This window comes from Mustelus asterias, chromosome 19 (assembly GCF_964213995.1).
Source record: "Mustelus asterias chromosome 19, sMusAst1.hap1.1, whole genome shotgun sequence".
Classification (NCBI taxonomy): domain Eukaryota; kingdom Metazoa; phylum Chordata; class Chondrichthyes; order Carcharhiniformes; family Triakidae; genus Mustelus; species Mustelus asterias.
Genome location: NC_135819.1, coordinates 85,406,019 through 85,424,014, shown reverse-complemented (window position 1 = coordinate 85,424,014; position 17,996 = coordinate 85,406,019). Strand labels below are relative to the sequence as shown.

General features: G+C 44.9%; 1 protein-coding gene across 1 annotated transcript in view; it reads right to left on the bottom strand.

Annotated features, from left to right (window-relative positions):
* LOC144507517 (protein piccolo-like) overlaps positions 1-17,996 on the bottom strand; it is a 351,797-nt gene that overhangs the window by 126,271 nt on the left and 207,530 nt on the right. The window contains exons 15-16 of the mRNA XM_078234644.1: positions 17,381-17,452; positions 5,809-5,989 (exon numbers count right to left, since the gene is read on the bottom strand). Coding sequence (XP_078090770.1) covers positions 5,809-5,989; positions 17,381-17,452 — 253 coding nt within the window. The remainder of the gene's footprint in view (positions 1-5,808; positions 5,990-17,380; positions 17,453-17,996) is intronic.

The following is a 17,996-nucleotide window of genomic DNA, read 5'->3' as shown; positions in this document are numbered from 1 at the left end:
AGATAAGCCTCCAGAGCCTGACGGGAACTATCCCAGAATACTGAGGGAGGCAAGGGTGGAAATTGCTGGGGCCGTGACAGAAATCTTTGTACCCTCATTGGCTGCAGGTGAAGTTCCAGAGGACTGGAGGATAGCCAATGTTGTTCCATCGGTCAAGAAGGGCAGTAGGGATAATCCAGGAAATTTTAAGCCAGTGAGCCTTACATCAGTGGTAGGGAAATTACTGGAAAAGATTCTTAGGGACAGGATTTACTCACATTTGGAAACAAATAGAATTATTAGTGATAGACAGCATGGTTTTGTGAAGGGGACGTCATGCCTCACTAACTTTATCGAGTTTTTCGAGAAAGTGACGAAGATGAGAGATGAGGGAAATGCAGTGGATGTTGTATACATGGACTTCAGTAAAACCTTTGACAAGGTACCTCATGGTAGACTGGTATGGAAGGTGAAGTCTCACGGGATCAGAGGAGAGCTGGCAAGATGGATACAGAACTGGCTTGGCCATAGAACAATAAGAAGTCTCACAACACCAGGTTAAAGTCCAACAGGTTTATTTGGTAGCACAAGCTTTCCGAAAGTTGGACTTTAACCTGGTGTTGTGAGACTTCTTACTGTGCCCACCCCAGTCCAACACCGGCATCTCCACATCTTGGCCATAGAAGTTGGAGGGTAGCAGTAGAGGTGTGCTTTTCTGAATGGAAGGCTGTGACTAGCGGTGTTCCACAGGGATCAGTTCTGGGACCTTTGTTGTTCATAGTATATATAAATGATTTGGAGGAAAATGTAGCTGATTAGTATGTTTGCAGATGATACAAAAATTGGTGGAGTTGCGGACAGTGAATCAGATTGTCAGAGAATACAGCATGATATAGACCAGTTGGAGACTTGGGCAGAGAAATGGCAGATGGAGTTTAATCCGCACAAGTGTGAGATGATGCATTTTGGAAGGTCCAATGCATGTAGGAATTATACAGTAAATGATAGAACCCTTTGGAGTATTGACAGGCAGAGAGATCTGGGTGTACATGTCCACCGATCACTGAAAGTAGCAATGCAGGTGGAGAAGGTAGTCAAGAAGGCATACGGCATGCTTACCCACATCGGCCGCGGCATTGAGTATAAAAATTGGCAGGTCATGCTGCAGCTGTACAGAACCTTAGTTAGGCCTCATTTATAATATTGTGTACAATTTTGGCTGCACACGACCAGAAGGATGTGGATGCTTTGGAGAGGGTACAGAAGAGGTTTACCAGGATGTTGCCTGGTCTGGAGGGTATTAGCTATGAGGAGAGGTTGGATAAACTCAATTTGTTCTCACTGGAATGACAGAGGTTGAGGGGGCGACCTGATAGAGATTTACAAGATTATGAGAGGCATGGACAAAGTAGATCGTCAGAATCTTTTTTCCTAAAGTAGAAAAGTCAAGTACTAGGGACATAGGTTTAAGGTGCGTGGGGAAAAGTTTAGAGGAGATGTGCAAGGCACATTTTTTACAAAGAGGGTGGTGAATGTCTGGAATGCGCTGCCCGGGGAGATGGTGGGAGCAGGTACGATCGCGGCACTTCAGGGGCAACTAGACAAATTCATGAATAGGATGGAAATGGAAGGATAGGAAGTCCGTAAGTGCATACGGTTTTAGTTTAGGCAGGTATCATGATCGGCGCAGGCTTGGACGGCCAAAGGGCCTGTTCCTGTGCTGTACTTTTCTTTGTTCTTTGCTAATGGTCGGGCATTGAGGAGAGTTATACAACAAAGAGATCTAGGGGTACAGGTTCATAGTTCCTTGAATGTGGAGTCACAGGTGGACAGAGTGGTGAAGAAGGCATTCGGCATGCTTGGTTTCATTGGTCAGAACATTGAATACAGGAGTTGGGTCGTCTTGTTGAAGTTGTACAAGACATTGGTAAGGCCACACTTGGAATACTGTGTAGAGTTCTGGTCACCTTATTATGGAAAGGATATTATTAAACTAGAAAGAGTACAGAAAAGTTTTATTGGGATGCTACCGGGACTTGATGGTTTGAGTTATAAGGAGAGGCTGGATAGACTGGGACTTTTTTCTCTGGAGCGTAGGAGGCTTAGGGGTGATCTTATAGAGGTCTATAAAATAATGATGGGCATAGATCAGCTAGAAAGTCAATATCTTTTCCCAAGATAGGGGAATCTAAAACTAGAGGGCATAGGTTTAAGGTGAGAGGGGAGAGATACAAAAGGGTCCAGAGGGGCATTTTATTTCACTCAGAAGGTGGTGAGTGTCTGGAACGAGCTGCCAGAGGTAGTAGTAGAGACGGACACAATTTTGTCTTTTAAAAAGCATTTAGACAGTTACATGGATAAGATGGGTATAGAGGGATATGGGCCAAACGCGGGTAATTGCGATTAGCTTAGTGGTACAACAAACTGGGCGGCATGGACAAGTTGGGCCGAAGGGCCTGTTTCCATGCTGTAAACCTCTGTGACTCTATGAGAGGTAGATTCACAAACACACAATTGCAAGATAATTACAGATTGGAATGTGAAAAATGGTTGGAATGTGAGTTTACAGGTAATCAAGCCTTTACAGGTGCAGACAATGCGAGTGGAGAGAGCGTTAATCACAGGTTAAAGAGATGTGTATTGTCTCCAGCCAGGACAGTTGGCGAGATTTTGCAAGTCCAGGCAAGTCATGGGGGTTACAGATAGTGTGACATGAACCCAAGATCCCGGTTGAGGCCATCCTCATGTGTGTGGAACTTGGCTATCAGTTTCTGCTCAGCGATTCTGTGCTGTCGTGTGTCTTGAAGGCTGCCTTGGAGAACGCTAACCCGAAGATCAGAGGCCGAATGACCCTGACTGCTGAAGTGTTCCCCGACAGGAAGGGAACACTCCTGCCTGGTGATTGTCGAGCGGTGTCCATTCATCCATTGTTGCAGTGTCTGCACGGTCTTGCCGATGTACCACCCCTCGGGACATCCTTTCCTGCAGTGTATCAGGTAGACAACGTTGGCCAAGTTACATGAGTATGTGCTGTGCACCTGGTGGGTGGTGTTCTCACATGTGATGATGGCATCCCATGTCTACGATCTGGCAGAGGTTGCTGTGGCAGGTTTGTGTGGCGTCATGGTCACTGTTCCCCTGAAGACTGGGTAGTTTGCTGTGAACAATGGTCTGTTTGACGTTGCGTGGTTGTTTGAAGGAAAGTAGTGAAAGTGTGGGAATGACCTTGGCGAGATGTTCATCTTCATCGATGACATGTTGAAGGCTCCGGAGATGTTGTAGTTTCTCTGCTCCGGGGAAGTACTGGACGACGAAGGATACTCTGTCCGCCATGTCCCGTGTTTGTCTTCTGAGGAGGTTGGTCTGGTTTTCCACTGTGGCACGTCGGAACTGTCAATCGATGAGTTGAGCGCCATATCCTGTTCTTACGAGGGCGTCTTTCAGCGTCTGTAGGTGCCTGTTGCATTCTTCCTTGTCTGAGCAGATCCTGTGTATACGGAGGACTTATCCGTAGGGGATGGCTTTTTTAACGTGTTTAAGATGGAAGTTGGAGAAGTAGAGCATTGTAAGGTTATCCGTGGGCTTGTGGTAGAGTGAAGTGCTGAGGTGACCATCCTTGATGGAGATGCATGTGTCCAAGAATGCAACCGATTCTGGAGAGTAGTCCATGGTGAGTCTGATGGTGGGATGGAACTTGTTGACGTCATCACATAATTGTTTCAGTGACTGTTCGCCGTGAGTCCAAAGGAAGAAAATGTCATCAATGTATCTGGTGTATAACATTGGTTGAACATCCTGTGCAGTGGAGAGGTCTTGTTCGAACTTGCGCATGAAGATGTTGGCATATTGAGGTGCAAATTTGGTTCCCATGGCTGTTCCATGTGTCTGGATAAAGAACTGGTTGTTGAAGGTGAAGATGTTGTGGTCCAGATGAAGCGGATGAGTTATAGAATTGCATCTGGAGATTGGCAGCTGTTGATGTTGAGTACTGAGGCTGTCACCCGGGATCTTGGGTTCATGTCACACTACATGTAACCCCCACCATACTGTCTGGGTTTGCAAACTCCTACTAACTGTCCTGGCTTGAGACAATTCACACCAAACTAGAAAGAGTGCAGAAAAGATTTACGAGGATGCTACCGGGACTTGATGGATTGAGTTATAAGGAGAGGCTGAATAGACTGGGACTTTTTTCTCTGGAACGTAGGAGGCTGAGGGGTGACCTTATAGATGTCTATAAAATAATGAGGGGCACAGGTCAGCTAGATAATCAATATCTTTTCCCAAAAGTAGGGGAGTCTAAAACTAGAGGGCATAGGTTTAAGGTGAGAGGGGAGAGATACAAAAGTGTCCAGAGGGGCAATCTTTTCACACAGAGGATGGTGAGTGTCTGGAACAAGCTGCCAGAGGTAGTAGTAGAGGCGGGTACAATTTTATCTTTTAAAAAGCATTTAGATAGTTACATGGGTACGATGGGTATAGAGGGATATGGGCCAAATGCGGGCAATTGGGATTAGTTTAGGGGTTTAAAAAAAAAGAGTGGCATGGACAAGTTGGGCCGAAGGGCCTGTTTCCATGCTGTAAACCTCTATGACTCTATGACCTCGTTAACCTGTGATTATCCCTCTCTCCATTTGCATTGTCTGTACCTGTAAAACTTGATTACCTGTAAAGACTCGCATTCCAACCACTTTTCATATTACAATCTGTAATTATCTTGCAATTGTGTCTTTACCTATACATGCCGTGTTTGTGAATCTATCTCTCCACTCACCTGAGGAAGGATTCCAAATAAACCTGTTGGACTTTAACCTGGTGTTGGTATACAATTAGCGCCAAACATCCCTATTCCTATTCTCAAATCCTCTTGCTCTGAAGACCAACATACCATTTGCCTTCTTTATTGCCTACTGTCTCTGCATGCTCACTTTCAGCGACTGATGCACAAGGACTCCAAGGTCTCGTTGAGTATTCATCTCTCCCAATTTACACCCATTCAAGTAATAACCTGTCTTCCTATTATTGCTACCAAAGTGGATAACCTCACATTTTCCCTCATTATGCTGCATCTGCCATGCAGATGCCCACTCACTCAGCCTGTCCAAATCACGCTGAAGCATCTCTACATCCTCCTCACAGCTCACCCTCCCACCCAACTTTGTATCATCTGCAAATTTGGAGATAATACATTCAAATCCCTCTTCCAAATCAATATATAATGTGAACAGTTGGGGTCCCAGCACAGATCCCTGCGAAATCCCACTAGTCACTGACTGTCAGACAGAACAAGACCCATTATGCCAACTCTTTGCTTCCTATCTGCTGACCAGCTTTCTATCCATCTCAAGACATTAGCTGCAATCCCATGTGCTTTAACTTTACAGTGTAGTCTGTTGTGCGAGACCTTGTTGAAAGCTTTCTGAAAGTCTAAATAAACCACATCCAATGGTTCTCCTCAGTCAACTCTACTAGTTACATCCTCAAAAATTCCAATAGATTCATCAAGCATGATTTCCCTTTTGTAAATCCACGCTGACTTTGTCTGATTATACCACTGACTTCCAGATGTTGAGTTATGAAATCCTTGATAATGGACTCCAGCAACTTCCCCAGTCCCGACATTGGGCTCACTGGTCTATAGTTCCTTGTTTTCTCTCTACCTCCCTCTAAGATGTTTTGATCTTTGCAGTCTAACTGCCTTCTCTTTAGGTTAACTAGCCACACCCATACTCATACACAAGCTTGTTTCCCAGAATATAACAATAATATGGCAAAAGTATTCAGAACTTTTATTTTTTCACATGGAAACAAGGAATACGTGTTGCATACCCTTAGATGGATCTGGGAAGATACCATGGCTCCGACTCTTAATAACTGAGGGTTTTGGTGACTGCTGGCTGCTTTGTCCAGAATGGGACCTTGCATGGTCAATACTTTCCGCTTGGTCTTTCAGTGGATACCACCTCAACGTGTTGTCAAAATGTGAGGTATTAGACAAGTCAATCAGCACCTTAGAAAGAACAAGATGGCAAAGGTTCAAAAGAATTAACTGCTGGCATTTATGAAGATTAATTCATAATCAGAACTCACCATAATTAATTATATTTATATAAGTAATGTAATTAAAGAGTAATTTGATCACTGATATTGAGGAATCATAGAATGTTTAGAGCATAGAAGGAGGCCTTTTGGCCCATCATGCCAGCTCTCTGCAAGAGAAGCTCATCTGTTCCTCCACCTATTCCTTTACCCAGTGCCCTGGAAGTATCTTCTCTTCACGTAATCATCAATTCTCTTTGAAAAGACAATTGATTCTGCCTCTACCACAATCTATTCCAGATCTAAACTACTCGCTGCATAAAAATGTCTTTCCTTATGCTGCTGTTACTCCTTCTGTGAATCGCAGTAAATTTGTGTCCTCTGGTTTCAATCCCTTTGTTGATGGAACACTTTCTCTGGATCTACTCAATCCAAACACCTGATTTTGAATACTTCTTTTAAATCTCTCAATCTTCTCTTTGTCAGATAACAGCTTCTCCAACAAATCTATTTGAGTGACATTCCTCATCCCTGGAACATTCTCATGAATCTTTTCTGCATCCTCTATAATACCTTCATCCGGCTGAAAGGGTGGTGCCCAGAACCAGAGACAGTGCTCCAGATGAGACCAAAGCATTGTTCTTTTGCAGGTTTACCAGCTAGTCCTTGCTCTTGTTACTTGATAGCTCTATAAATCTCAGGATCCACATGGCTTTTTAACCATTTTCCCAACCTGCCCTGCCACCTTCAATAATTTGTACATATGGACTCCTGGGTCCATCTACTGGACTCCCATTAGAATTCTATCCTTTGCTTTATATTGACACTCCTCATTCTTCCTACCAAAAGGAATCACTTTACAATTCTCTGTACTAAATTACATCTTCCACTTGGTGTCTATTCCACTAACCTGTTTATTCTCTTTCGAAGTTTCACACTATCCTTCTCTCAGTTCACAATGTTGCCAAATTTTGTGTCATCAGCAAGTTTTGAAACTTGTACAGCAAGTTTAGGTCATTAATATAGATCCTAACAGTGACCCTGGGGAACCACCCCCATAAACCTTTCTGCAAACTGAGAAACAACCATACAGCAATGTCACTCAGCTAACTTCATATCCATGTTGCTGCTGTCCTTTTTATTCCATGAGTTCTAACTTTTCTCACTGGCCTATTGTGTGACACAATATCAAAAGCCTTTTGGAAATCCATGTACACCACATTAACCACATGACCAACAGACATACAAACATATGGTTTGGGAACAGGAATAGGCCATTTGATCCCGTCAGGCTGTTCTGCCCTTCAATAAGATCATGGAGGATCTGATTGTGTCCTCAAGTCCACACTCCGTCTACCTCTGATAACCTTTGACTACTTTGATAGTCAAGACCGTATCTACCTTTGCTTTAAAATTATTCAGTGACTCTTTCCCGATCTCTGGGAAAGAGAGTCCCAAAGATTCACAAATCTCAGGGAAGAAAATCCTATCTCCATTTTAAATGGAAGACCTTATTTTTAAACAGTGTCCCATCGTTCCCCCACAAGGAAAAACATCCTTTACATCCTCTATAAGGAGAGAAACAGAGTCAACATTTTGAGTCACAGATTCTTCATCAGAACTGAAAGAAGAGTGAATGTGTTAGACCTACAGAGACTGCAACAAAGAGCAGCAACTTTAAGAATAATAGAACATAGAACATTACATTCGGCCCTCGATGTTGCGCCGACCAGTGAAACCAATCTAAAGCCCCTCTAATCTACACTATTCCAATATCATCCATATGTTTATCCAATAACCATTTGAATGCTCTTAATGTTGACGAGTCCACTACTGCTGCAGGCAGGGCATTCCACGCCCTTACTACTCTCTGAGTAAATGACAGGCAGCCTTGTGTGAGGGGAGAGGGGGTGTTTTGCGCTCAAGCAACATGTATGAAATATTAAAACAAAGAAGAAGGAGGGTTTTAAAATGGAGGAGAAAAGTCAAAATCTGCCGAGTTAAATGTAGAATCCTAAGGCATGTAAAGTGCCCAATCAGAAGATGAGATGCTGCTCCTTCAGCTTGCACCGAGCTTCACTGGAACATTGCAGCAGGCCAGGGACAGACATGTGGACAGACAGCAAGATGCTGAGTTAAAATGATAAGTGACAGAAAGGTTGGGGTCCAGCTTGCGGACTAAGTGAAGGTGTTCCACAAAACAGTCACCCAGTCTGCATTTAGTCTCCCAGATGTAGAGGAGATGATATTGGTAGCAGCAAATACAAGAAAACAAATTGAAAGAGGTGCAAGTAAAACTCTGCTTAACTTGAAATGAGTTTGGAACCTTGAATAGTGAGGAGGTAAATGGGCAGGTGTTGCATCTTCTGCTATTGCAAGGGAAGGTGCCAGGGGAAGGGACGGGAAGTTGGGCGTGATGGAGGAATGGACCACGATTTTATGGAGGGAGAGGTCCCTGCAGAATTCTGACGGAGGTGGGAGTGAGTTGAAGATGTGTTTAATGGTGGTATCTGCTGCTTTTGGTGGAAATGATGGAGGCTGATCATTTGAATGTGGAGGCTATTGGGGTGAAAAGTGAGAACAAAGGAGACCTTGTCATGGTTCGGGGAGAAGGGTAAGCAGAACATCCATATTTTTATATTCCACAATATATTCCAACACTCAATTTGTCTTCCCAATCAATTGCTGTATCTGCAGATGAACATTTTGTGATTCATATACCAGGATTTCCAAATCCATCTCTGCCTGAGTTCGGCAATTTCTCTCCATTTAAATAACATACAAATTTTTTGTTCTTCCTGCCAAAGTGGACAAGTTCACATTTTCCCACATTGTACTCCATCTGCCAAATGTGTGCCTACGCACTTATCCTATTTGTGTCCCTTTGCAGATTCCTTATATCCTCTTCACAATTTACTTTCCTACCTATCTTTGTGTCATCAGCAAACTTATCACCCGGGCATTTGATTCCTTCATCCAGGTCATTGATATAAATTGTAAATAGTTGATGTCCCAGCACTGGCACTTGTGCCAACCCAGAAATGAACTGTTTATGCCCACCCTCTGTTTCCAGTTAGCTAACCAATCCTCTATTCATTTTAATACATAACTCCCAACACCATGAGCTTGTATTTGGTGCAGTAAGTTTTGATATGGCATCTTATCAAATACCTTCCTGAAATGAAAGCATATCCACAGGTTCCCTTTTACCCAGGTTGCTTGCTACGTCCTCAAGGAATTTCAATGCATGATTTCCCTTTCGAGGCCTTAGGATGAAATCCATCAGGACCTTGGGAATTGCCAGCTTTTAATTCTTATAATTCTCTTAGTACCTCTTCCCTGGTGATTATAATTGTTTAAGTTCCTGCCCCTCTTTCACCTCCAGAATCACAATTATTTCTGGGCAAATGGAAAATATCCGTTCAATTCATTGGACATGTTCTTATTTTTCCATTATTAGTTCCCCACTCTCACTCTTTGGACCATTGCTCCACTGTCCACGGGGATGGTGCCAGAGGACTGGAGAATGGCGAATGTTGTTCCTCTGTTTAAGAAAGGGAATAGAAATGACCCTGGTAATTATAGACTGGTTAGTCTTACTTCGGTGATTGGTAAATTGATGGAAAAGGTCCTTAGGGATGGGATTTACGACCATTTAGAAAGATGCGGATTAATCTGGGATAGTCAGCACGGATTCGTGAAGGGCAAGTCGTGCCTCACAAATTTGATAGAATTTTTTGAGGAGGTAACTAAGTGTGTTGATGAAGGTAGGGCAGTTGATGTCATATACATGGATTTTAGTAAGGCGTTTGATAAGGTCCCCCATGGTTGGCTTATGATGAAAGTGAGGAGGTGTGGGATAGAGGGAAAGTTGGCCGATTGGATAGGTAACTGGCTGTCTGATCGAAGACAGAGGGTGGTGGTGGATGGAAAATTTTCGGATTGGAGGCAGGTTGCTAGCGGAGTGCCGCAGGGATCAGTGCTGGGTCCTCTGCTCTTTGTGATTTTTATTAATGACTTAGAGGAGGGGGCTGAAGGGTGGATCAGTAAATTTGCTGATGACACCAAGATTGGTGGAGTAGTGGATGAGGTGGAGGGCTGTTGTAGGCTGCAAAGAGACATAGATAGGATGCAAAGCTGGGCTGAAAAATGGCAAATGGAGTTTAACCCTGATAAATGTGAGGTGATTCATTTTGGTAGGACTAATTTAAATGTGGATTACAGGGTCAAAGGTAGGGTTCTGAAGACTGTGGAGGAACAGAGAGATCTTGGGGTCCATATCCACAGATCTCTAAAGGTTGCCACTCAAGTGGATAGAGCTGTGAAGAAGGCCTAGAGCATGTTAGCTTTTATTAACAGGGGGTTGGAGTTTAAGAGCCGTGGGGTTATGCTGCAACTGTACAGGACCTTGGTGAGACCACATTTGGAATATTGTGTGCAGTTCTGGTCACCTCACTATAAGAAGGATGTGGAAGCGCTGGAAAGAGTGCAGAGGAGATTTACCAGGATGCTGCCTGGTTTGGAGGGTAGGTCTTATGAGGAAAGGTTGAGTGAGCTAGGGCTGTTCTCTCTGGAGCGGAGGAGGCTGAGGGGAGACTTAATAGAGTTTTCTAAAATGATGAAGTGGATAGATAGAGTGAACGTTCAAAGGCTATTCCTCGGGTGGATGGAGCTATTACAAGGGGGCATAACTATAGGGTTCGTGGTGGGAGATATAGGAAGGATATCAGAGGTAGGTTCTTTACGCAGAGAGTGGTTGGGGTGTGGAATGGACTGCCTGCAGTGATAGTGGAGTCAGACACTTTAGGAACATTTAAGCGGTTATTTGATAGGCACATGGAGCACACCAGGATGATAGGGAGTGAGATAGCTTGATCTTGGTTTCAGACAAAGCTCAGCACAACATCGTGGGCCAAAGGGCCTGTTCTGTGCTGTACTGTTCTATGTTCTATGAGGAAGCGGAGGGATGGGTTGGTAAGTTTGCCGATGACACGTTTCTGCGGAGGTAGGCGGGATTCTCGCATGGTGGTCTGCCTCCCTGGGGCCGGGATCCAGGATGTCGCTAGTCGCGTCCCGGAAATCCTGAGGTGGGAGGGAGAGGAGCCTGAGGTAGCGGTACATATTGGTACCGCTGATGTGGGTAGGAAGGGAGAAGGGGTCATGAAAAGGGAGTACAGGGAATTAGGGAGACAGCTGAGAAAGAGGAAAGCAAAGGTAGTAATCTCAGGATTACTGCCTGTGCCACGGGAAGGTGAGGGCAGGAATGGAGTGAGGTGGAGGAAGAATGTGTGGCTGAGGGACTGGTGCAGGGGGCAGGGATTCAGGTTCCTGGACCATTGGGACCTCTTTAGGGGCAGGGGTGATCTGTATACAAAAAACGGGTGGAACTTGAATCACACGGGGACCAATATCCTGGCCGGTAGGTTGGCTAAGGCTACTGGGGAGAATTTAAACTAGATAGGTTGGGGGGAGGGGAGCTAGAAGAGTTGACTAGGATCAAGGAACTAATTGATGGGGGGGAGGATGCAGGGGTAAGGGGAATTACAAAATTAATGGTAGAGGAGAGGGTGCAAGTGAATGAAGGCGGTAATTTAGATAAGGGAGTAGAGGGAGAGGGTGTTCGCGACTCATCAAAGCGGGTCCAGATAAAAGCTGGAATAAGGACACTTTGCCTGAATGCACGAAGCATTCGGAACAAGGTGAATGAGTTGATGGTGCAAATCAGCACAAGTGGGTACGATCTAGTGGCCATTACAGAAACGTGGCTGAAAGGTGACCAGGACTGGGAGATGAATATCCAGGGGTATCAGGCGTTTAGGAAGAATAAACAGGAAGGAAAAGGTGGTGGGGTCGCGCTATTAATAAGAGATAATATCAGGGTAGTACTGAGGGATGACATAGGCTCTGAGGAACAAAACGTGGAATCGTTATGGGTAGAGATGAGGAATAGTAGAGGGAGAAAGACACTAGTAGGTGTGGTATATAGGCCCCCAAATAATAATGTTGAGGTAGGGAGGGCTATAAACAAGCAGATAAGGGATGCGTGTAAAAACGGAACGGCAATAATCATGGGGGACTTCAACATGCACATTGACTGGCAGACTCAAGTCGGTAAGGGTGGAATGGAGGAAGAGTTCTTAGAATGCTGTCGGGATAGTTTCCTTGAGCAGCATGTTACGGAACCGACGAGGGAACGAGCTATTTTGGATCTGGTATTGTGTAACGAGGTAGGTAGAATTAAGGATCTTATTGTGAAGGACCCTCTTGGGTCTAGTGACCACAATATGGTCGAATTTCTGATTCAGATGGAAGAGGAGAAAGTTTGGTCTCAAACCAGTGTCCTCTGTTTGAACAGTGGGAAATATGATAGGATGAGGGATTAATTGGCTAAGGTAGACTGGGAGAGCAGGCTGGCAGGTAGGATAGCTGAGGAACAGTGGAGGATTTTTAAGGAGATCCTTTTCAGTTCTCAGCAAAAATATATTCCAGCAAAAAACAAGGATTGTAAGAAAAGGGAGAACCAGCCGTGGATAACGAAGGAAATAAAGGAGAGTATTAAAATAAAAACAGCTGCGTACAGAGTGGCCAAAAATAGTGGAGAAACAAGTGATTGGGAAAAATTTAAGAAACAACAAAGAGAGACTAAGAAAGCGATAAAGAAAGGAAGGATAGACTATGAAGCTAGGCTAGCAATTAATATAAAAAATGATAGTAAAAGTTTTTATAAATATATAAAAAGGAATAGAGTGGCTAGAGTGAATGTTGGACCCTTGGAGGACGAGAGGGGGGAGTTAATAGTGGGAAATGAGGATATGGCTGAGTCTTTAAATAAGTTTTTTGTGTCGGTCTTCACGGTGGAGGACACAAATAGTTTGCCAAATATTAACGATAGAGGGTTGGCAGCAGGAGAAATACTTAATACGATTAATGTTACCAGAGAGGCAGTGCTGGGTAGACTAATGGGACTGAAGGTGGACAAGTCCCCGGGTCCGGATGGAATGCATCCCAGGGTATTGAAAGAAATGTCAGAGGTAATAGTGGATGCGTTAGTGATTATTTATCAAAACTCGTTGCATTCTGGGGTAGTGCCGGTTGATTGGAAAACGGCTAATGTTACGCCGCTGTTTAAAAAAGGAAGGAGACAAAAGGCGGGTAACTATAGGCCGGTCAGCTTAACGTCTGTAGCAGGGAAAATGCTGGAATCCATTATTAAAGAGGAGATAGCAGGGCATCTGGATAGAAATGGTTCGATCAATCAGACGCAGCATGGATTCATGAGGGGAAAGTCGTGCTTGACGAACATGTTGGATTTTTATGAAGATGTGACTAGGGCGGTTGATGGAGGAGAACCGGTGGATGCGGTGTTTTTGGATTTCCAAAAGGCGTTTGATAAGGTGCCCCATAAAAGGCTGCTGAAGAAGATTAGGGCACACGGAGTTGGGGGTAGTGTGTAAAAGTGGATTGGGGACTGGCTATCCGACAGGAAGCAAAGAGTCGGAATAAATGGGTGTTTTTCCGGTTGGAGGAAGGTAACTAGTGGCGTGCCGCAGGGATCGGTACTCGGGCCGCAACTGTTTACCATTTATATAGATGATCTGGAGGAGGGGACGGAGTGTAGGGTAACGAAGTTTGCAGACGACACAAAGATAAGTGGAAAAGTGAATCGTGTGGAGGACGGAGAAGATCTGCAGAGAGATTTGGACAGGCTGAGTGAGTGGGCGAGGATATGGCAAATGGAGTATAACGTTGATAAATGCGAGGTTATACACTTTGGAGGAAATAATAACAAATGGGATTACTATCTCAATGGAAACAAATTAAAACATGCTACCGTGCAAAGGGACCTGGGGGTCCTTGTGCATGAGACGCAAAAGCCCAGTCTGCAGGTACAACAGGTGATCAAGAAGGCAAATGGGATGTTGGCCTATATTGCGAGGGGGATAGAATATAAAAGCAGGGATGTCTTGATGCACCTGTACAGGGCATTGGTGAGGCCGCAGCTGGAATACTGTGTGCAGTATTGGTCCCCTTATATGAGGAAGGATATATTGGCATTGGAGGGAGTGCAGAGAAGGTTCACCAGGTTGATACCGGAGATGAGGGGTTTGGATTATGAGGAGAGGCTGAGGAGATTGGGTTTGTACTCGTTGGAGTTTAGAAGGATGAGGGGGGATCTTATGGAGACTTATAAGATAATGCGGGGGCTGGATAGGGTGGAGGCGGAGAGATTCTTTCCACTTAGTAAGGAAGTTAAAACTAGAGGACACAGCCTCAAAATAAAGGGGGGTCGGTTTAAGACAGAGTTGAGGAGGAACTTCTTCTCCCAGAGGGTGGTGAATCTCTGGAATTCTCTGCCCACTGAGGTGGTGGAGGCTACCTCGCTGAATATGTTTAAAGCGCGGATGGATGGATTCCTGATCGGTAAGGGAATTAAGGGTTATGGGGATCAGGCGGGTAAGTGGTACTGATCCACGTCAGATCAGCCATGATCTTATTGAATGGCGGGGCAGGCTCGAGGGGCTAGATGGCCTACTCCTGCTCCTATTTCTTATGTTCTTATGTTCTTATGACACGAAGGTTGGTGGGGTTGTGGATAGTCTGGAGGGATGTCAGAAGTTACAGAGGGACATAGATAGGATGCAAGACTGCGCGGACAAGTGGCAGATGGACTTCAACCCAGATAAATGCATCGTGGTCCATTTTGGTAGGTCAAATGGGATGAAGGAGTACAATATAAAGGGAAAGACTCGTAGTACTGTAGAGGATCAGAAGGATGTTGGGGTCCGGGTCCATAGGACTCTGAAATCGGCCCCGCAGGTGGAGGTGGTGGTTAAGAAGGCGTATGGTGCGCTGGACTTTATCAATTGGGGGATTGAGTTCAGGAGTCCGGGGATAATGATGCAGCTATATAAGACCCTCATCAGACCCCACTTGGAGTACTGTGCTCAGTTCTGGTCGCCTCACTATAGGAAGGATGTGGAAAAGATTGAAAGGGTGCAGAGGAGATTTACAAGGATGTTGCCTGGATTGAGTGGCATGCCTTATGAGGATAGGCTGAGGGAGCTCGGTCTTTTCTCCTTGGAGAGACGAAGGATGAGAGGAGACCTAATAGAGGTGTATAAGATGTTGAGAGGCATAGATCGGGTGGACTGTCAGAGGCTTTTTCCCAGGGTGGAAATGTCTGCTACGAGAGGTCACAGGTTGAAGGTGCTGGAGGGTAGGTACAGGGGAAATGTTAGGGGTACGTTTTTCACACAGAGGGTGGTGGGCGAGTGGAATCGGCTGCCGTCAGTGGTGGTGGAGGCGAACTCAATAGGGTCTTTTAAGAGACTCCTGGATGAGTACATGGAGTGTAATAGGATGGAGGGTTATAGGTAGGTCTAGAAGGTAGGGATGTGTTCGGCACAACTTGTGGGCCAAAGGGCATGTTTGTGCTGTAGTTTTTCTATGTTTCTATGTTCTATGTTTCTAATCCACAATGTAGTTCAGACGGTCCTTTTCACTTCATCGTTAGACTGTGGATAACTTGGGGAGCTGGTGCGATGTTGAAATCTGTAATTCCCAGTAAAATGAGTGAAATGTTCCTGAGCGAATTGCAGACCATTGTTGGACACCACCTGGTCCATGATTCCAGGAATCACAAAGACTTATTTAAGAGGAGGAAGAGTTGTTGTTATATACGAATCGGTTTATTTGCAAACATTGCCACGGCCTGGCCTAGGGAACTGTATGGGGATGAAGCAGCTCAGCACCACCATCAAGGACAATTAGGGATGGGTAATAAATGAAAGTCCAGCCAGGGATGCCCACATTCCAAGAGTTTTTTAAAATGTGGTGCCGTAATGTTTACCAAATCTTCTCTGAAATCTCAGCCTTGCCAAATGCTATTCTCCCAGCATTCACCGACTCAGGAAAATAATGAGTTAATTGTCGATCTTTCGAAGTTTGGGGTTTATTCCTCATCACCAAAGTTTTTTAAAAATTTTCTTACAAAGCGATTGATGGGAACTGTAGCCCCAACTACTTGAGGTGAATTCTTCACTTGGACTAACCACACCAGTCCAATAATTTGTAAACCTTGAGAGTGAGCTTTCTTCTATTGTACTTGAGGCTCTTATTTAGCAAAGCTGGAATTCTGTGGGGGCGATTCTCCCATACTGCTACACTAATATTTTAGCGCAGCGGGGCCGGAAGAATGGCGTGGAGGCAATGCGCATGAGTTCACGCCCGCTAGTGTTGCCCAGCGCTGGATTTCTGGTGTAGCCTCCTCTGCTATTTAAAGCTATTAACAGGCCCAGGACGGAATTCTCCGAGCTCGTTAGCCTCTCCAACTCCACCAGCGTGTTTCACTCCAGCATGGTTTAGAATAGCTTCCCACTTACAGGCAGCTCGCGGCTTGACCCCGCTGAAGTGAAGGGGGGGTGCAATCAGGGCCCTCCGAGGGTTGCCTCCAGCCAAGGGACAAAGTGCCCTTGCCCAGGGGACACCTTAGCAGCGCCTTTCGGGCTTCAGGCAGTGGCCTGATGGGGGCGGGGCCCTGCTGCCACTCTGCATTGGAATCAATGGGGGCAGGAGAAAGGCCAGTGATCGGGATGAGCTGGGGTGGGTAGGGGTCTGTCTGCGGGGGTGTTTGCACTGCAGGGGGGTAGGGGGATTGGCACTACGGGGTGGGGGTGGCATGATCAGGCTGTGGGAGGGTTGAAGGGGCAGCACTTCGGGGGTCCCAGGCTGGCCAGTGATCGAGCTGGCCACCAAACAGGAGGCTGACAGTTCGGGGCCACTGCGCATGCGCAGAGTTCCGCTGGTTTCAGCCTCCTGGGCCCCGCCCCCTGAAATCTAATGATATTCACACTGGTGGCCTCTGCAGTGCTCAGAGTGTGGGAGATTCTAGTCTGAACTCCTGTTGAAAAAACAGCGTGAATTACTCCAGTTTTCACGTGAATTCGACACTTTGGATGTTTTTTGGAATTCAGCCCGATATGTTTTAAAGGCAAAATACTGCGGATGCTGGAATCTGAAACAAAAACAGAAAATGCTGGAAAATCTCAGCAGCTCTGACAGCATCTGTGGAGAGAGAATAGAGCTAATGTTTCGAGTCTGGATGACCCTCCATCAGAGCTCCATTCTCTGTGTTTTATTTTAGTAACTGCATCATGTTTATCTGCCACTTTTGAAAACTTCACAGACAAGCCAAGGTGTGACCAAAATTATGGAGATTGCCTTTGGTAAGAAAAACATTTAGCAACAAGTTTAACAATAGTGCAGAAAGCTGAAAATACAAAGATCTGTACTCTGGTTTAATTCTAACAATTGCTTTACAGTGATTTAATAAAATTTAACAGCAGAAATTCGGAATACTCACTTCACCAAGGAAGTCATTGGAGGAGAATCGATCATAGTCCCAGACAGTAACTTCCAGCGTCTTCTTTTTGAGCTGCAGTTAAAGCAAAATGCCATGAACTGGAATTCTATCGTAACCTTTGTGATAGTTACAATCATTTACTCATTGCTCCACATTTTCTCTCTCTCAACTCATTTGAACAACATACAAAAACAGCCTCAATCTGTATAATTAACTCTGAAAGAGAAAGCATTGCAAGATTGATGGGATGAATAGAAGATTAGTATTTATCTCAGATTAAGACGATGGAGAGCTGTGGTTGACATTGATAACTATTTTCCTGAACCGTAGGAATCACTGGAGACTCTGTCATGAGTGAAAGCACATAATCTACATGAGACACAAATGCTAAACATATGAACATAACTCGGAGTCTGCTCCGCCATTCAATAAGATCATGGCTGATCTAATCGTAACTTCAGCCCTGCCCCACATTCCTGCCGAACGCTGATAACCTTTCACCCCCTTGTTAATCAAGAATCAATTTAGCTCTGCCTTAAAAATATTCAGACTGTACTTTTGAAGAAGAGAATTCTAAAGACTCACAAAACTCTAATAGAAATAAATTCTGCTCATC